The 22,030-nt window shown below is 40.9% G+C and overlaps 1 protein-coding gene and 1 long non-coding RNA gene across 3 annotated transcripts in view; both read left to right on the plus strand.

The window, feature by feature from the left end:
- Positions 1–22,030, plus strand: part of LOC310753144 — a 356,996-nt gene that overhangs the window by 101,864 nt on the left and 233,102 nt on the right. The gene's annotated exons all lie outside the window — the stretch shown is intronic.
- HAUS6 (HAUS augmin like complex subunit 6) lies at positions 1,413–21,030 on the plus strand. Of its 2 annotated transcripts, none has more exons than XM_083593095.1 (17): positions 1,413–1,792; positions 3,507–3,602; positions 5,899–5,977; positions 7,889–8,021; positions 8,196–8,343; positions 8,889–8,954; positions 9,254–9,308; positions 9,458–9,631; positions 10,299–10,492; positions 11,343–11,472; positions 11,913–12,015; positions 12,420–12,516; positions 13,989–14,055; positions 15,085–15,267; positions 16,224–16,359; positions 18,164–19,120; positions 20,235–21,030. In XM_083593095.1, the coding sequence occupies exons 1-17, from the start codon at positions 1,662–1,664 to the stop codon at positions 20,240–20,242; spliced, it is 2,757 nt and encodes a 918-aa protein (XP_083449221.1). In that variant the 5' UTR covers positions 1,413–1,661; the 3' UTR covers positions 20,243–21,030. The 2 variants fall into 2 exon arrangements, with proteins under 2 accessions (XP_083449221.1, XP_083449222.1); XM_083593096.1 differs by having other exon boundaries at positions 1,442–1,792; positions 5,919–5,977.

The raw sequence follows: 22,030 nt of genomic DNA on the forward strand, positions 1-22,030 counted from the left end.
CTTGGCAGAGTGATTTGACAGGATTAGGGTCTTGACACCTTGCTTGAGGGATTATGGAGGACAGGGGAGGTGTGATGGAGTCCTAGAGAAATTGAGCAGATTGGCACGTTGATTTTCTATGAATTTTATAGATTTTAGTTCCTTTTGACATTGACAATTGGAAATAAATTGATATATTGTAGCGAAGAAGAAGGTGAAGAAGACATGCCCCCCCCTTCCGTATCAGATTGGATGAGGCCCTCAGCTACTGAAGGTAATGGGGCCCTTTCTATGTCCAGCTGTCCTTTGTCCACAACAAATTGCTGCTGTTTTTTGTGTTGAATACAGTGGTACCTCTGGTTACATACGCTTCAGGTTATATACGTTTCAGGTTACAGACACCGCTAACCCAGAAATATTACCTCGGGTTAAGAACTTTGCTTCAGGATGAGAACAGAAATCGCGCAGTGGTAGTGCAGTGGCAGCGGGAGGCCCCATTAGCTAAAGTGGTGCTTCAGGTTAAGAACAGTTTCAGGTTAAGAACAGACCTCCAGAACGAATTAAGTTCTTAACCCGAGGTACCACTATATATGCTACATGGTCATTTATGGACCTCATAGCATCTAAAGCCATTTGCACATAACAAAATATGTATTTTATCAAAGTAATTGTTGAGCTGAAATACAATTAAGAAGAAGTATATTAATAGTGAAATACAATTAAGAAGAAGTATATTACTAGTGAAATAATTGTTAATCTCTAACTTAAATTGATTTTTTATTCATAACTAACTTAATAATGCAAACACATTGGCATTTAGCAAGAACAAAAGGTCCTTTAGAAACACAATTTTCACTCATAATCTAGTCTCTTGAAACTAGCTATAACATGAAATAATAATAGGTGTAAATATATGATGCAAACGACTAATAATTATAAGTAACAGAATTTAGGTACCCTATATATAGAAAGGAGCAAACCAGGGATATTTTAGGGAGCAGGCTAGCAGGCGGGGCCCAGGACTTACAAAACACTGTTACTGTATGTAGGATTTATTTTATTTGTTTTTCATCTTATATTTTGGAATTGTACACCCAGGTTTTTCCCCCTTTAATTTTTTTTGGGGGAGAGGCCAAGAGAGTGGGGCCTTAAGCTAGAGTTTGTTTAGCTTATACATAAATCCAGCACCGATTGAAAGCCCGAGGGGATTTTTCCCCTCCGTTGCTAAGGAGCAGCTTTCGCTCTCCGCCTGCGGAAGAGCCTCGCGTAGCAGACAGACACTCAACTAGTAGCCGCCTCTACCCTTTTCGTAGCTCTACGCCAGCGTTCCTCGGTTGAGAGTCGGGTACAGTATATGTCATGCAAGCGGTGCATGCTGGGAACTCGGATGCCGGTTGCCCCCCATTGGCTGGATCCGAGCATGTTCCTTTTTGATTGGCTGGCGCGCGCCTCGCCGCCGCTCCCCGTTTTCTTTTTTGGCGGTTTGAGCCTCAATGGCGGCTCGTGTGGTGGGCGAGGCGGCGGCGGCGGCGGCTGAGGCTGAAGAAGAAGGGCGCCTCTGAGAGGAGCTGAAGGGCTTGGCGAAGGCGGAACCCTTGAGGAATTGCAGAGCGCTGACGCGGAGGATATACCTGCACGTGAGGAAAGGAAGACACGGGTCAGCCCCAGTTCGCCTCGCGGCCATGAGCGCGCAGCAGCTCCCGCCTCCTCCCGCCTGGGAGAAAGAGCACCTCTGGCTCTACCTTCTGGCGCTGGGCTTCGACCCGGAAAAAGCCGCCGCCGGGAGGGTCTCCACGCATCTCGGCCTGGGCGTGTGAGTGGGCCTTTTTTTTCTTTTTTCTTTTAAACTGACCTTTGTTTAATGCTGCGTTTCCCAAATTTGGGTTTCCGGCTGTTTTTTGGACTACAACTCCCATTGTCCTCAGCCTTCCTTGGAGGTTTCTTAAGCAGAGGTTGGGGGCCCCACTTTCTTGGCCCCCCCCCCAGATTTCACTACAGCATTATTATACTTTTTCTTAATTGCATTTCAGTTCAACAGTGGTATTTCAGTTCCACAGTTACTTTGATAAAATACATATTTTGTCATGTGCAAATGGCTTTAGGTACCTATTAGGTCCATAAATTACCATATAGCACATATTCTTTTATATATATATATGTATATATATATATATATATATATATATATATATATATATATATATATATTATTGGTTTTTTAACATATCATTTTCAACAATTATGAAACATACTTTTATATCTTATACAATTTTTTTGACTTCCATCAATCACATCAGAAAATTTTCCAATCTTTTCCACTTAATTTACATTTCTTACTTTCACTATTACATAAATATAACTAATACCTCTCTTCTTTCTCTTCTTTGCAATATTTCATATGTTCCTCCTTACAAAACTTCTTGTAGTCCTACTAGCGTAATTTGTTGATTACAGTTGCTCTTCAAATAATTTGTAAATTTATTTCAATCTTCTGTGAATTTCTGGTCCCACAGGTTTCAAATAATTCTTCCTGTCATTTTATCCAGTTCTGCGTAGTCCACTAATTTTGTCTGCCATTCTTCTTTCGTTGGTATTTCTTCTTGCTTCCATTTCTGGGCCAACAATATTCTTGCTGCTGTTGTTGCATATAAAAACAGTTTAATATTCTGTCTATTAATGTCCTTGACCATATAGCATATATTCAATGCAAGAAACAGCAACAATTTGTTGTTGACAAAGCACAGCTGGACATATAAATGGCCACATTACCTTCAGGAGCTGAGGGTGTCATTAAACCTAAATCCAGCCCTGTCTGCCAAGAACGCTTTAGCTGAGATTCCTGCATTGCAGGGGGTTGGGCTGGATGACCTTAGGGGTCCCTTCCCACTCTACAATTCTGTGACTCCGTGATGGGAATTGTACAGTAGTTTGAAAGCAGCTGGAGACCCACTGGTTTAATGGGTGTACATCTCACACAAGTTCCTAGAAGCAACAGCGCTGGTGGGGGTTAAAATGCTATGGGGGTTTATTCGAGTATATTGTTTATGGTAGTGGTTTTTTGAAAAAGATACGGTACCGTCTTAAAAATCAAGTAATCGTGTACCTTAAGCACACCTCTGGCGGGCAAATGTTGGTAGATGAAGTATTCCCATCACTGCACCTCTCTCCCTTAAAATTAAAAAAGAATGTCCACGTTCATGCAAATTGTATTTACCGACACTAAAATGGATCATGGGAAAGAATTAATAGTGCAGGACTGTGGCCTTGTAGCACTCCTGTAAGTTTTAAATGTGCTATTATAAGAGGGGAAATAAAGCATGGTTGGATGTTAATCCCATTTCTTGCTCCAAAAAACAACAACCTGCTTCTCTATAAATCTTGTTATTTTGTGAGCTGCTATCAGTGCATTGAAGGGCCCTCTAAGGGAGGAAAGGAGGCAATCCTGGTGGGTGCTGAGGTTTGTGCATGTGGCAATTGTTTCCTTTACAAGGACATTTCTGGTTTTCATATTTTTTTATTTTTTTTAGGAACATGTTTGATAAACCGAACAAAGATGCATTTAGTATCGTTGTGCACTTCCTGTTTTCCAACGTAGACCAGTCTCGTTGTAATGAGATTTTCAGGTGAGTGTCATTTCTCTTTAACTTCATTTAAAGGATGCATTATTACTCAATGGCTTTTTCTTATAGACAAAATTATGAACGGGTCCACAACTTCTGGATGGCCTTACAAGCCAAACTAAAAATTGTGGCCACCAGAATGTAGTTGGTCTCTGCCAGGCAGCGCCTTTTCACCCTTTCCTGCAGAAAAGGGTAACAGGGTGCTTGCCAGTTTGATAGCTGTGTGGCCAAGGGCCCAGCAACTATGCAGCCCACAATTGCTAGTAGCAGCCTTCCTCTGGGGAGAAATTGTACATTGCTATCCCTTTGTGGGACTGCCGTATTGCTCCCCATTAAAAGAAAATAGTGTAATATCCAGCCCACAAGTAGTAGAGGTCTAGTCTTGCTGCAGAGGAGATAACCATAATGTTTGTTTCTACTCCTCCTCTGCCCACCAAAAGGATGCATATTGTGCACAAGGTAGGGGGAAGAATTCTTGTGGATGTGATTAATAGAATTAGAGGAATGTGTAGGTACTACTTGTTAATTTAACATCCTTTCCTCCATTTCTTCACATCATTTTTTGAGATTTTAAGCTTACTGCTGCTGCTCTCTCTGTGTGTAGCCTTTGTTTGAGAGGAAAAACTAGCTAACAAGGGACTTGCTGCACATTTTCTGGAGATTATTTAGTTGCAACTCCTGCAAGATCTTCTTTGTGGTGTTGAGGTCACAGGGTGCTGGAAACTGATAGCAATGAGCAATAGAACTCTTTTCCAACTGATGTCATGAATAATATCTTTGTAACAATATAGTATTCAGTGTTTGGAATATACGATTACACAATTTATTACTTATAAAACATAGCAGTGCATTTAACAGTGCAATCTTGCAAATGTCTATTCAGAAGTAAGGGCTTCTATGTTAAATAATACTTGCACTCAGGAAAGTATATAAAAGCAAGAGATCAGTTCACTAAAATAAATTATTCTGAAAGGTCAGATACCTGCTGGGATAAGACTAAGTCATGTGCCAGAATTTTCTGACAAGTGAATTAGGTGATAAAAAGCTTTCAAGCTTTACTAATTGTCATGGTTAGCTCAGTTTCAAAAGATGCAGATGGAGGAAGCCAGTCGCTTGGTAAGATGATATGTGTTCAGTTATTTATGCTAATGCCAATCTGTTGTAGCAAGCAGGAATTCTAGCTTAAACAAGGCTGTGGGCATTCAGAATGGAACTTGATCTCTTTTTATCTGCTTTTTTTGCAGTCATTAAGTTCTAACTATCCACAAAAGCAATGGATAGTGATTTATTTCCAAACGAAACATGTAGATAGGATTTTGGAGACAAAATGACTGGCTGGGTGGGAAAACAAAAAACCTGAGAAAGTGAGGGAGGAAAGGCTGTGGAATAAATCTCTAGTTAAAAACAGAATTTAAAAAACCCAAGCTATATCAATTTAAGATATATGTTTTTTCAAGATAATATATTTATTGATAAATTCAGGTAATATTATTGTGCTATCATAGTGGAACTAGACTGCACAGCTAGCTAGTAGAAACTAATGCCTGGCCGTTAAGCCAGCTATATTTTGTCAACCCCCGCTTAACTATGTGACAAAAGCTGAAGAGAAAGCAGGCCAAATAGACTTCCTAAGGCAGGGAATTTATCAGTCTAGGTGCTGCCACAGCACCCTAGAAGAGGTGCTTGTCTCCTAGCTATTTGTCATTCATCACTGATGGGACCTGGAGATCTTAAGATTAGGCAGATTTATATTGGAGACGATGCTCCTTTTGGTATTTTGGACCCAAGTCATGTAGTGAGAGACTTGTATGTCAGCTTGTGTTTGGAAGTGAACTGGAAGCCTGTGCAGCAGTTGGAAAGTAGTCAGCGCATGTTCTCTTGGTGAACACACACCAAAACCCTTTGTTTACATATTCCACATCAGCTGAAGCTTCCAAAAATTCTTCAGAGGTTGCCCATTTGGAACACATTGCTGTAATTGTAACGTGCCTCTTGTCTCCATAACTTGCCTATTATTTAGCACAGGGGTAGTCAACAGGGTGTGTTCCAGAAGTTTTTGGACTCCACCTCCCATCAGCTTGGCCAGGGGTTGGGGATGATTTAGTACTATCAATGCCAGCCTGAAAATTGACTACAACTGTTGTCTATGCAAACTCTATCCTAGGTGGGATACTTAGGTTTTTCTTAATGCAAATCTGTTTAGAGAACACTGAGCCTTTTGTATTGCTATGTTTTGTGAGAAATATATCTGATTCATTGAACGTTTGTTGAAATTGACTTCTTTCCCTTCCCTGGAAAGATTTTGTTTTCCTCCAACAGATAAAAAGACAGACTCTGAATTCAGGAAACATAGCTACGAATGGCTAAGAAGAATTTCAGTAAGTATCGGTAAGAATGAAAAAGGGGTTCACATATTTGCCCCATACATATTGGTGGTCTGTGAGAATTCCTTTCGGACTTTGTGTTCTGACTCTTTAGGTGTTGAGAGGGAGAGTTCTCTCATGCCCTCTTCTCTGCCTCCACCATTTCACCTTTTTCACGCTTTCATCATCTTGCAACAACACAAGTAGTTCAAGTTGCCAGTAAATGATAGAAACTGTTTGAAAGGAGAGCCAGAAAGGAGTGTGGACGAAGATTCCTCCCTCCAGTACTTGTTCCTTTGGGGAGGTTTCCTTGCCAGCCCCCAAAGTAGCTGGTCAGTTTAAATTGTTGCTGTCCAGGATCAGAACATTGGTACCTCTCTTTAGTTTTTAAACAGGGCATTTAAATATGGCTTTGCAATCCCATGGTTGCAGCACGTGGGATTGAATTTGAAACACCCAGTGCCAACATAAAAGTACATTTGATGAAGTCATGCTGGATGAGATTCAGCACAGCAGAAGTTATTCCTTCATTTGTTTGGAATATGAATAAACTTCAGGGAAGTTTTTAGCGTTTGATTCTTTATAGTGTTTTTGGGAGCCACCCAGATGGGCTGAATAATAATAATAGTAACAATAATAGTAATAACAACAATAATAATAGTAACAAAATCCAACAATAATAAAAAACAAAAAGATAACAAATAAAAACAGATAAAACTATTATCAGAGAAAAAATGGGATGTTTTCCATGGGAAAACATTTGGCAAAGCGTGTAAAAATAAAAGTTGTTAGCCTGTGACAAAATGTGTCCAATTCCAGAGCCTGTCTTAACTTCCACAAAAATCCAGTTGTGATTCTACTGGTACATGGGTCACTGTAACTAAGCTGTCCCTGTCCCGGAATGGCCATTGTTAGCACAGCAATGATGTCTGGGAATCCCTGCTCGTCCCAGAACAGCTGCCGACGGGGGGTCGGGGAGGGAGGGATGGCACCCTGGTTGTTACTTTAACTGGTTTACAAACGGCAACAACAACATGCAATCGCCAACATAGATCCTGGGGGGCCTCCACCATTCTTACTTGGCTGATTCCCAAAGTAACCATGGGGGCTGGTCGGAGTGATGGAAGGGCTGCTCTCGTTCCACAGGTGCCTCCTTTGAACATTGGGCCACTTTGGGGGTCTGGACTTCACGGCCCTCTTCCTCTCCTGGCTGGGATTTCTGCATTTCAGAGGCTTGGACTAGATTACCCTTTGGGGTCCCTTCCAACTCTACAAAGCACTCCTAATTACTGAGATCACTACTGTCACTTCCAGTGGCAGTGATGAGTCAAGGAGTACTTCCAGACTGTGTGCCTGTTCCTTCAGAAACTACAGCCTCGTTCAGACCAGTGATGGGGTGGGCTACCTCTGTTCTGTCCAGTGCCACATTCCCTGGGGTGGGGAAGTAATCTGTGGACCTTGCATGCTGAGTGGTGGTGGGGCACCTCCCTCCCCCTCTTCTTTTCCCCCTCTCTCTCGGCAGAGGAAGGAAGGTGTATTGTGAGCTGTGGCTCAGGCACAATATTATTTATTAATTTATAAACCACTTAAATGTCATAATGGCTTCTAAGCACACAGCTATAAAATTGATACATACTTAGATCCACAATAACAAATCCATTGGGGCACTCAACATCCTTAATTAAACTCTACAGTAAAACAATTTAAAATCATAAGAAAGCAATACAATCAGAAGTTCGGTATTGGTGCAAGCCTCAGGAAATGGTGAAGCAAAGTATGCTGATTTGTCAAAGCTACTTGGTATTGTTTTATTTGCCGATTGTATTAGTGCTACAAACGTAGTAGCTAAAGCTTAAATCTAAGAGATAGAGTTGTAGGCTGCAGTTCACTTCCTTTGTTCACTTTTTTATCCTTTTAATTCCCCAGGACGAATGTGGAAACAGCTTTCCTCCAGTCGTCGCATCTTTATTCCTTTCTCCCGGTGGCTCTAAGTTCATTCATCTAATGTACTGCTTCGCAAGATATGTCATATTGCAACATGTTAAAGTAGATTCTGCAGGTAAGCAATAATTTCTTGGACGGCTTTCTATTCCAAACTAGATTTTTTTATATGCACGCCACGTGGGAAATAAATTGTAGGACATGCAGTTGATACTGGGTTCAAGGGATCAAAAAACAGAATGAAGGGGGGCCCATGCACAAAAGGCTTGAGAAACTTTCTTCTTCCATGTAGGTGCTGACATATCCTATCCAGAAGCAGTGAACTCAAGACCTCCTGACTTGAACATTGCAGTTGCAAAATATCATGTAGCACAAAACAGATTTTTACACGGTCTGCAAAAGGAAGACACTTTGATTCAAGAATTGCAGAAAAAAGCATTGTAAGTAGAGTTTCTATAACATGTAAGTTGTAGCAGTTTGAGGGATCCAAACAACCGTATAGCTGAGATAGTTGAGTTTTCGTTTCTGTGCTGCCTTCCAGCCAAAAAAGGCCCTCACAAAGGGTAGCACACAAATACACAATTCAAATAAAAAAGTAAGTATGAAACTTACAAAAATGTAAGACAAAATCTTAGCACTTCAAAAAAGACTAGAAGCCAAATAAATTCATGATCCTGCCAAAAGACATAGGGCAGTCTCTACAAAGATGTCAGGGAGAATAGGAGTAAATCCCTAGGGAGGAGGACAGTGTAGCTAAAAAAGGCTTCTTGATTCAAACAAACAAACAAACCAAAACATTTAGGGAGCTGCCATCTTAGAATTGCATATTACTAAAAAAGTAAACACATGAACTATGTGAAGCACATATTGGGGGTTTGGGGCTTAAGGAATAAATGCTGTTTGCTCTTCACCAGCTGCTTTTGAGAGTATTGTACATTTAAGAATCTTTACCTGTAGCTATTGGCTTTTACTTCTTTGTTTGCAGGCATTTTAGTAAGCGAATTAGAGATTTGAAATTTGAAAATGCAGATCTGGACAAGCAGCTCCAAAAGTAAGTGTACCCTCTTAGCTTGCTTACATTTGAAAGTTTCAGTTTAGAGTTTTTTTGCCCTGGTTGTGGTGTTAACACATTTTCATTACAACATAATATCTGGCGGATATGAGAAGTGGGAGAAGGAAGCATTTTGTGTTGACTTGTATGTGATACGATACGCTCTTGTCATGCCTAATGCTCTCAATGGCTACTGATTAGCTGTTAGCAAAATACACCAGAATATGTGAGCCAGCTTTTGCTGTAGCACAAATTATACCGTTGGCTCACACTTTTTGTGTTTTTCACTTTCTGGCTAGAATGGAGAAAGGTGTTAATCCAAGTCAGAACAACACGGCAGAGAGAGTTGAGAAGGTGAGGATATTTGATCATGTAATTCCAACTATCACCATCTGGTGCCCTGCCTCCAAGGACTGTCATTTTACGCGCATGCATATTTCTGCTTTCTCAAAGTATCTCATTTTCTCTCTCATTTCCACCCCCGCTTTCCTTTACTTCCAAAGGTTCGCTGTTTATGGACACAGATAACGGAAACACTTACACGTCTAAAAAAAGAAATAGAAGTTGTAGATTCAGTTGTCAAAGGTCATATTGACCAGTACGTATTAGATGGCACAAGTGTCGCTATTAATGTTCCAAGGCCTCTACTTGAAAAAGTTGAAAAGGATATGCACCAAGTAAGTTTCTTTGCATCTTTGTTTTTGCGCCACTGTTTCTGTAGAATTGTTTTTTTCTCTTGTGTTGTTTCGTTTGGTTGTCTGAAATTCATTGTCCCCTAGTTATTGTGATTAGCAACTTTGTTAAGACAAAATGCAGGGAAAGATCTGCAGTATAGTGAAGATGTAATCAAACTTAAATCAAAGAGCTCTGTTCTATGGGTTGTACTTCTTGCAAGATCATTCCACCCTTACACTGAGTTGGGCTTACGTGAGCCAGGCTCTCCTTGCAGCTGACCGATCATTGGGTTGGATGAGGTTCCATGCATATATAATATAGAGAAGTTTACTGATTGCTCCCAAGCATACACTAGCATGATGCCAAAAGTCTTTTGGTGCCCCTTTCTCGGTAGTTCCTTGAAAAATCAGAATGAAAAATCAGTGATGCCTTCTTCTTTTGCCACTCCCCCTTTGACTTCCAGGCCCATGGCATAAAGAAACAACCTACAGCCCTGAATCTCAAGCCACAGGCACTCAGTTATCTCTTAAATCACGGTCTTCACTCCATTTGTCTTGCATGGCTCACTATCCCATTATATTTTGCTCAGTTTTTGAAAGAGGAATGGGGTGTTACAACGATGTATTTCGGTATTAATCAGTTCCTCCCCTTGTTTGCAATGTTTTACAGTTTCATGTAGGGAATGTCTATGAAGAAGGAAAACTAAACTTTTTAACAGTCGTCCACTTACTCAATAAAGCCTTGGAAATACTGATGCATGAGCGCTGGCGCATTGACAAGAATGCGCTAAAATTGGATCTTCAGTACATGGAAGGAAAGACCAAATACCAGAATGTTAATTTACAGGGTCTTAAGTCACTGAGGTGAGTTCAGAAGTCTGTGGCTTGCATATCCTACATGCACAGCCGCTTTTCACATACTTGTGGCGTGAATAAACTGACTTACTGGCCTGGCTTAGATGTAAGGGTCTGGTAAACCATGATTTCCTGGATCTGGAGCAAACTATGCCCCCTCTTCTGTTATCGACCTTAAGTCAATACTTCTATGGTTTATTAAGTCAATTTTCTCATGATATCTGAACCAGGAAACTGCTTTAAGTAATCCCTAAAACCAGGAACATTCCTGTTTTTTTACGACTTGCTTAAATCAGAGTTTTCTGGTTTGGATGCCATGAGGAAAGTGTGGTTTAACAAGCCCTGGAAGTATTAAGAAACAGAATAGAAAAGAGTGGGAAGCATACAAGCACATTATTTGTTTCTGGACTAGTTGATGGATCTGAACTTGGAGTACGAAATTCCTTTCTCCCTGTATGTCTTGGTGTCCAGATTCTATTTTAAACAGAGGACCTGTACTCTTTACCTTCTGATTTTATTAACCTGCAGTTAGCTCATTTCAATTGCCTTTTGGTGAGTATTCTTGCTTTTCAGGTCTATACTAGTAGTCTAGTAACTGTTAACTTTTTAAGACACAAACTTACTTTTGTGAGTATCAAATAGCTTCAGATTTTTGTAAATGAAACTTGTATATTGTGGTCTTGCAGTTTCTTTCTGCTTACTCTAATTATGGTTCACAACTAGACTTTAGCTAAGGCACAGCTGCTGTGTATTTATAGCAGATACATTCACTTGATAGAAGTCATTTGTTCATGAAATCTCAGTTTGCTTTAATAAAACACTGTAGTAACTATGTTGGTTATTCTTCAAATTCTTACAGGCAAAAATTAAAACGTGAAGATTGTGTATCAATAAAGCAGTCTATTTCTAAAAAACAGCAGGAATGGGATTTGAAGTGGGAAAATTGCCTTGGCCAGTCACCTTTTCATTTAATTAAAAATCCAGATCCTGTAAGTATCTTTTCAGGGAGAGTAAAAGGCTTGTGTTGATTTTTTAAAATGTGTGTTTTCTGTATAAAATGAATTGAAACAAATTGCCTATAAAAATCCCAAAAGCAATCCTCTTATTGTTATACTAATTGTTTAACTTGACCAACACATTTTTTGGTAGTGACGCTGGTAAAATCCTCAAGTATTTTGCAGTGGTTAATTCTCTTGATTTGAACCATCTTAAAGAGCCAAACTTATGACCCCCTTAATATTGTAAGGTTGTAAGTTTTCAAATGTTTATTGAAATGGTAAAACGTAAGGGCAGCCTTTTAGATTTTGAAAAGAGGCTGTGTGGTTTTAAAATTTTGTAGGAATTTTAAGTTTTCTGGAATATTAATGATATATTACTCAGAGCTAAAAATATTGTTTAACATAACTTTTTGAATGTCTTTCTTTTTAAGGCACTTGACTTATTACCAGCCATGTCTCCCCTTTCTTTTTCTCCTGCTACCGAGGAAGCTTATAAAAGCAGTGTCTTCTGCCAGTACCCTGCATCAATTCCAGGTAAATCTCAAGAGCAGCTTTATCAATCCTGCCCTGAGATCCATAGCCTCAGAGCATGGGTAAGGGCTTTCGACGGCAACAGTCGCAGACATGTCTGTTTTCCTCTTTGCATATTTATACATTTAAAATTATCATCATTAGCCATAATTTTTTAATCATCTTGCTAACATGGGCACAATATTTGAGGCATGTAATATTAGTCATTAGGGCAGGAATCCCAAACTTGGCCCTCCAGATGTTTTGGGACTACAACTCCCATCATCCCTAGCTAACAGGACCAGCGGTCAGGGGTGATGGGAATTGTAGTCCCAAAACATCTGGAGGGCCGAGTTTGGGGATGCCAAATATAACAAATTTGCACTTCTCGAAAAGCCATGATTCTCTTTGTAAAAATGTATTTTTAGATTCTACTAAGAAGAAGAGTTTTCAGAAAACAGAACTTGAGCTTCCTGGCAAAGCATCAAGATGTCAAGGTAGTTCAGATGGGGTAATTGCAGAGAGGTATGGCTTTAATATGTCCTTATGCATCAAAGGGCTGTGTGTGTGTGTGTGTGTGTGTGTGTGTGTGTGGAATGTGACACAAGTCTGAAAATTGGAGGAGCAGGTATACAGGGATGAAGTACTACTACACATCTCACCTCTTGTTTATAGTTCTGTGACCATCTCATGGAAATGCAATGCGAATCAGTCTTTTCCTTCTGATGCAAATCTAGATTTGAGCTCTAAGGCTATATGGCTTCACTTACCTGCCGTCTCTTACGTTTCCTTAGTCCCAAGATGCGCCCAGGTCCAATATGGGGGCAGAGGAGGAACAGCAGAGCTGAATTAATTTATGCTTGGTTTCTCTTGTAATGGGAAGCTACCCTCAAGTGAGGAGGACCCCACTTGCGCTGCTGCTGCTCCTGTCAGGTTTGGGAAGCATCTCTGAAGAATGTTGTCCGTCCCCCCCCCCCTCGTAAGACATGCATGCTGCTCCCTGAAGTTCTTAGGGTTGAAATATCATTTGAGCTACGCGTGCAACTGATTCTGCACAGGTCAATATTGACCCAGCTATATATGAGGCATACCTTCCAGCTCTTGTAGCCCTTCCTATAAAGGACTATAAATAGTTTATCGAAATAGGGGGAAATACCGTATTTTCCCGTGTATAAGACTTAAGTTATTTTCTTAAAATAATTGTGCTAAAAACTTGGGGTCATCTTATACATGGATAGTGGAGAGGGGGGACGGGCGATTGGTGGCTGCTGCAAACAGGATATTGCCCGCGGCATTTTTGTGGGTGATTGGTGGGTGCTGCAAGGTCCGCTGGCTACTGGCTTCTGCGGCAATTGGTGCTTGCTTTCGGCGAGTGTGCAGACAGTTGGCTGTTGAATTCCTCTGGGTGAGCGATTTTTGGCAAAACCGCCACCCCAAATGCTCAACAAGTCTGGGCAATCCACCCCAAATCAACAACTCTGGCCAATCTCCCCCCAAAAAAGCTCAGCAACTCTGGACAGTCTCCCCCCATTTTCTCTATTTGAAGAGATATACATGGGAAAATACAGTACTTACCATATGTAAAACACTGATTTTGCTTGAAGTTCTCTGTGTGGATTGCTACCAGTTCGTAAACTGGTCTTCATCAATTTGTGATTGTGTGGCATGGTGTGCAGTTGCGATTTGTGTGCAAGCTGTCTTTAAAAGCATTCTATGAAGCATATATTGCCAGGCACTTAATTCTTTGCGTGTGCATATATTGTTGTTCATGAGATTCACCTTTATACTTCTGGGAGGCTGATACTCAAATAGAGATAAAGCTCTGCTCTAGTTGGCACTAGCTCTCCCTATAATAAAACTGCCTTTTGATGACCGGGACGAATTGAGGGAAATCGTAACGGACAGATACGAGGCATACAGCTGTTATTGACTGAATGAAGTGTAGAGCATCAACAGTATGCATTTAGTAATATTTTCGCTTCTCCCCACCCCCCCAGGATGGTCGTGCCCTCTTCCAGTCTTGCCGCAGCGTCTGAAAATGAAGCATGGGTATCTTCGGAAAAGGTAACCTAACTGTTCTTGAAAAGCTGAAGTGTCTACAAGGAGTTACAGAGCTTGGAGTAAAGTCATAATTTGGCCTGGTTCTGTTTTTCCCAGCTTGTGGATGGGAGTGATTTCTACTTTTGGTTGGAGGAGAAGGGAGACAATATAGGCACCAAGAAGTAGTGCTTCTCTGGGTGTGAGGCAGCACATAGACTATTTTGTGAGTGTTCCCTGCCTTCCGCGTGGTGTTGATCGGCTTCAAAAAACGTTATTACTTCATAGAGAGGCCATTGCCTTGAAGAAGCTGAACCTTATCCTAAGATTATTTTACTGGTTTTGACCTTTTAATGGCCTTGAGACCATATATTCCTGTCAGTAGACATGCATGAGAGAGAGGGTCTTTTCAATGGTGCTCCTGTGCCTAAGGAATTATTTATCCTATGGCCTAATAGATTTATAAATATTTCTAAGCAATTCATTGGGTTTTTAAATAGTTGTCTTGATGTTCATTTTTTATTTTATGTTGTGTACTGTTTTTAGTTCTTTATTAGATTTCTTACCACCCGTCCTAGGGCAGGTTACAACAATAAAATACGTGAAATTTATTAAACAAATGAAACAATTATAATGGGGAAACACAAAAGTGTCAAAACAATTAAAAACATTTCCATATATAAAATAATTCCATATAATAACAATTAACAATAATTGCCAACTTGGGAGCTATCTTGTGAGGTTATCTACTCTGAAAGAGGGCCTAAAATCTTTAAAATTAAATGTTTAAAATGTGTATATGGTGCAAATGTGGCTTGGTTGCTGCGACATCATAAAATCTTTTACCTGTTGAAGAAAACCAGCTGCATCAAGCTTTTCTGTAGTGACAGCCCAAATCCTGCTTTTCCCTTCTGAATAGGGGAATCCATATAATTTGGGAAACTGCAGCATTGTCAGTTGCAGTTAAATCTGCCATGGTGGTTATGTTGTCAAGAATGACAGTCTGCATCTAAAACTGGTCCTTGAGCATTTGTGCAAATAATTGCATCATTTCAGGGATCAGTTACTGAAACACCCAAGGCAGCAGATCACTCTAGTTATCAACTCTTAAGATATAAAGGAAGAAGTTCGAGACCTGCGAAAACAGCAAAGAAAAAACAAGCTGACACATTCAAAACGCCATCTTCTGTTAAACGGGAAGATCCTCTGAAGAAGGCACAAGAGCAACTGGCGGAACAGGTGAGAGATGTCCTTGAATGTGATTCAGCCAGAAAATTGCCACAAGGCAAGCAGCTCTGCTTAGCTCAGGCATAGGCATAGGCAAACTCCGGCCCTCCAGATGTTTGGGACTACAGTTCCCATCATCCCTAGCTAACAGGACCAGTGGTCAGGGATGATGGGAATTGTAGTCCCAAACACCTGGAGGGCCAGAGTTTGCCTATGCCTGGCTTAGCTGGATTCAGTATTGGAAGGTCTGAGGTGGGGGAGGGACTTCCTTCCCTTTGGCCGTGGATAAGCAGAATAAAGCAAAAGCAGTTTCTTAACCATTTAAAGAGATTTTAATGATCACAGCTCAAGAACATCTCGGAGGAAAGGTGTTCCCAATTAAGGTTTCCACCCACTTCCCTGCCCCCCCCCCAGTGCCATCACTTCCATCTTGCAACCACCGTGCTTTTTGTGTAGCCACCTTATCTGCTCTACGTGACCTTGGACTGATAGGCTGGACACTTTCCAGTGAGAGAGTCAGTCTGTTAGCGTTCTCTCTCTCTCTCTCCCAGTTCTTCTTCACTTTGCTGTTCACCCTCTCAGTTCTTCCCAACTATGCTCCTCTGCAAACCACTGTTTCAAATCTATACTGCTCTACTGCTCCTGGGCAGCTTCAGGAACCTAGTTAGAGGAGGGGGAGGCTCCCACCATTCCTTATCAGAGCTGCAGACCTCAGCCTGGTCTCTTGACACCTAGGAAACAGTTGGGAAATCTGCTTGCATCTTGAGCAGCTGCTTTAAAAGCTGTTTCGTTGGCAGGTGTCTAATGAACTAGTTTTTCTGTTGAAGTTTTACTAATGCTGCTCTAAAGCTCAATGTTAATTGTCCCATAGTTTGTCAAAGCTGGATTCAGAGTCCCATGAGTAGAACCCGGTCCTGTGGAAACCTGTGTTACTTGTATGTTTTTTTTGTGTGTGTATTTTTTTGCAGATGGCAGATGTAGTAGTATCTAATTCTCCCCAGGGCACTCGAGGAGGAGGACAGGAGTTGGAGGACCTGTTGGGCACCTTAATCTCAGATCCCTTCTTAACAAAGAAACAGATTCCACGGACCCCAGAAAATCTGAGTGAGTATCTCTAATATTCCACCCTTTTAGTTATCTATGGCAGAGGATTCTGCAATGCCAGTTGGTACAAAGTTAAGGTTTTGAGGGAATGTAATTTCCTTGTCTGATGCAGGAATTTTACAAGAAGTCGCGTTCTCTCTTGAACAGGTAGAATAGACACCACAATGAAAACCATCAGAGAAATCGTTCAATATTTTGGGCAGTCAATGATGCTTCTGTGCTAGATGGCAACGTTTTTCTCTAGGACTCAAGTGTTGAAGGCAATGGCAGCTGATACCTTTTGACACACAGGTTCTTCCAGATACATCCTCATCCTTTCTGCCTCTGTCCATTTTTCTTTAAAGGGTCAGGGAGAAGGAAGCAGAAATTGTCCTAGTGGCTCCCACTGGACCAGGAGGCTCCCTTTTTGGAGCTGACTGACTCATTGAGAGGCCAGTAAATTGTTCCCTCTCATCACTCCAGCTGTTCTTGGGGGAAAGTGTGATGTCCTCTATGTTGGCCTGCATGAATAGCCTGCCAAATTGTAATTACATGTGGGAAAGGAGGAGAACAATGGTTGGTCAGAGTTCAGTTACGAGCCAGATTAGCAGAAATGCTAATAGTTCCCAAAGGGGGTGATTCTTACCAACTTTTAACTTTACTCTTCACCCAGTGCTGTATGCAGCCTGATTCATTTGTTGTACAAGACAGGAACAGACTAGGGTATTACCTTCACTCCCTGAGAATCCATTTTTTGTTTATGAAGAGTAAGTTTCTTTTCCTTATGGTAGCAAAACGCATTTCCATTCTGTGGGCGATGCCTGGTGAAATATGCCTGGAGGAGGGAAGCCTTTTCAGTGGTCAGAGGTTGATGCTTCAGCCTATTGTCTTGCTGTTCACATGATTAGCAGAGCAGTTCAAACTAAGAAAATCTGTTCGGCTCACACAGAACCTGATTTTTAAACGCAGATCAGTCACAGTCTGGCAGTACAAATAGTTTTGCTTCCCTGAACTTTGACGTTATATCCACCATTCTTCTAAGGACCTTATACTTAAGTAACTGATGACATTGCATGTGGAAGGAAGCGAGGGAATCCAAATGGCCTGGGCCCAGTATCCCTGAAGGAGCGTCTCCACCCCCATTGTTCAGCCTGGCCACTGAGGTCCAGCGCCAAGGGCCTTCTGGCGGTTCTCTCCCTGTGAAAAGTGAGGTTACAGGGAACCAGGCAGAGGGCCTTCTCAGTAGTGCACCCGCCCTGTGGAACGCCCTCCCATCAAATGTCAAGGAAATACAGTGGTACCTCGGGTTACAGACGCTTCAGGTTACATACGCTTCAGGTTACAGACTCCGCTAACCCAGAAGTAGTACCTCGGGTTAAGAACTTTGCTTCAGGATGAGAACAGAAATTGGGCTCTGGCGGCGTGGCGGCAGCAGGAGGCCCCATTAGCTAAAGTGGTGCTTCAGGTTAAGAACGGACCTCCGGAACAAATTAAGTACTTAACCCGAGGTACCACTGCAAACAACTATCTTGACTTTTAGAAGACATCTGAAGGCAGTCCTGTTTAGGGAAGCTTTTAGTGTTTGATGTTTTATTGTGTTTTTAATATCCTGTTGGAAGCCTCCCAAAGTGGCTGTGGAGGCCTGACCAGATGAGTGGGGTATAAGTAATAATTTATTTATTTTTTAATATATATATTTATATTTATATAAGCTGTCCTAGCTAGTTTTGAAGGTAACATGCTAACTGTGCAATAGAAACACATTGGATAGGAGTATGGTCTCCAGTGCAGTGTTACATTTCACTTATTCTTGATTGTATTTTAGTTACTGAAATTAGAAACTCCTGGAAAAAAGCTATCCAGGATGAAGAAGCCTCAAGTGTGGAAATGAATCATACTGAAGCAATAAAAGACATGCCGGAGGACCGAGTCCCTGCGTCTCGAAACCAAGTAGATTCAAGTATGGCATGCTTTATGTCTTCATGCATGTCTGATACAGCAGAATCTCCTTTTCTGGATGTGCGGTCTCCATTTTGCTTCCAGCAGGTGGTTACTGGTCGTAGCGAATTGCTGACCCATCAAGCAGCTGCTGGGTCAGTGGATGAGATGTTTTGGAAGCAAGGGTTAACACACGCTGTTCCAGGCAAATGTGAAACAAAAAGTCCAGAACCTGGCCTCAAGACTGAACGTGCAAGTGAGCTGGAGGATGGTCCATGGAATGGCATTGCGGCAGAGACTTTGCCTCCTTACGTGAGCCAGAATTCTTCTATGAGTACAACTGTGTCATGGGATGGTCTTCCGATAGGAAGCTGCTCTGATAGCCAGGAAGTTATCCAACTGGGCATACTTCAAGAAACCCTTCCAGAGGAAGGGGCACTCGTAAGCCTTAATAATAGTTGTAAAGATTTTGAACTGGATGAAGTAAGAGAAGACAGCAACGCTTTGCCGGACTGCGTGGCAGGAAGTGCGAGCAAACTGGATTTGCAATCTATTCGAAGGCGCTTGGAAACGTTGAAAAAGTCCGCGCTCAAAAACTCGCTGCTTTCTAAAAAGCAAATCCCAAGGTGCAGGTCTGAGTTTAGTCTGTCTCCGGCGAGCCTAGAAGCTTGCAATGTTCTTACCCCTTTGGGGAAACCATATGCATCAGATGCAGAACTTGCCAGGAAACCATTGCACACGACTCTTCTTGAAAGAAAGATCCTTCTCTCCCCCCTGGGTTCGCTTCCTTCAACGCCACAGAGAGAGCAGTCGGGCTCACAGGATAGGGGAGACCTGTTAAACAGTTAGTACCTATTGGATCTTGCAGGTGAAAATGCATTTTATTGCCATGTTGGGGTGGGTTGGCATTTCTCTGTTTTCAGGGTATGATTCACAGTCCTCTTGTTTGCCTACAGGGGAAGCAGAGTTGCTCAGTGGTTAGAGCATCTGCTTTGTGCGTAGAAGGGGCAGGTTTTCTCCCTAATCATCCACAGTTAGGGGGGTCCACACCTGCTGTCTGAAACTCTGAAGAGCTGATGACAGTCAATGTAGACTCCATAAAAAGCAGCTTCCTATGTTCCCAAGCCCCAGTGAACATGATGGGACTTCTGAAGCAGGCATGGGATTGCTGTGATGGAACACTTTCTAATACTGAGTGGAGCAGAAGCTAAGGAATGCCAGCAAACTGCTAGCACAGTTCTGTAAGGGATAAAATAGCTTGCATTTCTGCTGTGCTCAGATTTGCATTTGCTAGCGCAAGCAGTCATACCATAGTAGGTACACAGGGGTGCAAGTAGCTATGTGAAACGGCCTATGTACATGAGACGGGAGCCAAAGAAGCATGCCACTAATTCTGCACATCCAAGGTAGTGTCTAGTTTTTTTTGTTTTTGTTTTTTTTGCCCCACCATTTCCTATGTAGCAAACAGCTTTTTAAACTTTGGGGACTTCCCAGACCAGTTTGTGTTAGAGCAAGAAAGTCTGCTGTCTTTTATTTCTTTGTTTAATTCTCATTTGCTCCCACTTGCACAACAAGCTCTCTGGATGTAGTTTTATTTAACAAAATCCACGTGCTGATTTTTAAAAACAATCTTGTATTCAGAGATCTTGCATGCGTCGTTTGTGCAAGGAAAATGATTTCTCATTTTCTGCCCTTACATGTGAAACATATTCTCTCAGTTCTGACCATCTTATTCTTAATATTATCTAAATTCTAATAGCCAAAGTGACCATAAAAATATCCTTTTGCTACTTGAAGTTTTAAAAGTTTTAACCGAGGTTGCTTTGTAATAGATTTCTACCCCATACATAACAGGGTACATCCTTGGAAGACTTTATGCCTAAAGGACTATTATTTCTAGGCAAGTTTTAAAAAAATAATTGAAAAGTTTTTGAATGGCATATGTGTTTCTTTTTCAGAAAAGTAGCATGGAACTGGATGTAAAAGAATCTTCATCTGCAAAGATCTGTAAAGATGAAAACATTCCTTTGTTATATAACAATGCACTAACTTCAGAAACTTAAACATTTCACTTTTACCTAAAGTATTTTTTTTTTGTAAACCTCATGCTTTCATTGAGATTTTGGTGTTAAACAATGCAAACTCTGACTTAGTTTGTTGCATAGTCCCCATTATGGTGCTCTTCTGTTTTTACTGATTAAGAGATCCTGAAAAATTGAGGCCATTTGAGACTTTCACAAGCATGGAGTGTTAAGAGACTGAACCAACAAATATTATCTGTGTACACCTTTACATATCATAACTGCATTCTAATCGGATTTTGACAGATCATTTTGCTCTAATCCTTTTCAGCACATTCTTAATGAAATGCTCTTGTAAATAATTGGCTAAACCAATTGCCCATTCTTATGTCAACTTTTCCTCCTGTGTGTGAATCTACAGAGGTCTTCATTACGCAGATGTTTTCATCTTTCTCTTCTGTGTTTTGTCTTAATATTTGCTGTTGCAAGATGCTCCCCCTAAAATAGGTTATGTGCTGTGTATTTAAGAACTAATCTAAAAAACGGAGAGCTTGCTTTGTTAGAACACATTTGCCCAGACATAGCTTGGTCATGTAGACAATGAACTGAATTCTAGTAACTAATGTATTGTCTTAAAACTTTCACTTGTCTTAAAATATTTATTAAAATAAAATAAAAGTTTCACTTTTTGAAAATCATAATAAACTTCTCTCAATAAAATCTTCTGATTTAAGGGTTTCCCTCCCTCAGCTCTTCTGAAGAATGAAGTAAATTTATTTAAGGCTATGAAAGAGGCCCAACTTGTGTTTTATGCCTGTTCACTTATTTTAGGCTGGATTCAACTAATGGGTCCTGCCAGCGAAAGCCCAGGTAAGGCCTTCTGCTGTCACAACAGGTCTTTCCAAACTTCTGCAGCCCCCCCTTTGGTTCTGAGTGGTCCAAAATGCTTGCGCTGGTGGAATTGTCATCTTAGCGCCACATTGAATTCCTCCTAAACCTCCCTCCAGCTTTATGGCGGATGGTCTGTTCATGTGACTACTGTGGCTTCTGAGCTGGGAAAGTATTTTTCCAGCAGCAATTTTCTATACTTCATGAACCATTATTATTAATTTCATTTCTATACCGCTTTATATTTTTAAGAATCTCAAAGCGGTTTGCAGCATATTAAAACATCAATAAAACAATCTGAAGAAAGTCAAATAGAAAACTAAAACATTATCTTAAAGATTTCAAAATAAAATATTACAAAGGAGGTCAACTACAGCATACATATTTAACACAAAGTTAACAAAAAAATCTTAAGCGTTTAAAAACAACACATTCAAATGTGTTGAAGTCAAATGCACATTTAAAACAGCATAATTAACAAGAGAATAAAACTCTGCGCTTAGGAGCCTCTCTGATCACAGAAGTAGCTTTCACCCCTAGCATTTAGTAATTTCCCCTCTTGCGTGCTGTATTGCAGCATTTGGGTTATGCAGGTCAGGGGAATTGGGCCTGCCAGAATTTTCTCATTTGGAAAAGCCAAATAGTGTCATAGTGAAGTCTTCAAGGTAGAATCTACACACATAGAAAACGCTGTGAAAATGCTTTTTTTTTAAAGACGTTTTGGAAAAATACTTTAAATTTTGTTTAGCTCATTGTCGCTATCTAGTGTCTCATTTGTATATTGCACTTTACAACACATTTAAAAGGTTTTATTCGCAGCTGTGTAGCTGAGTCCCAAGTCAGAC

Source organism: Podarcis filfolensis (genome assembly GCF_964270895.1).
Source record: "Podarcis filfolensis genome assembly, chromosome: 17".
Lineage (NCBI taxonomy): Eukaryota > Metazoa > Chordata > Lepidosauria > Squamata > Lacertidae > Podarcis > Podarcis filfolensis.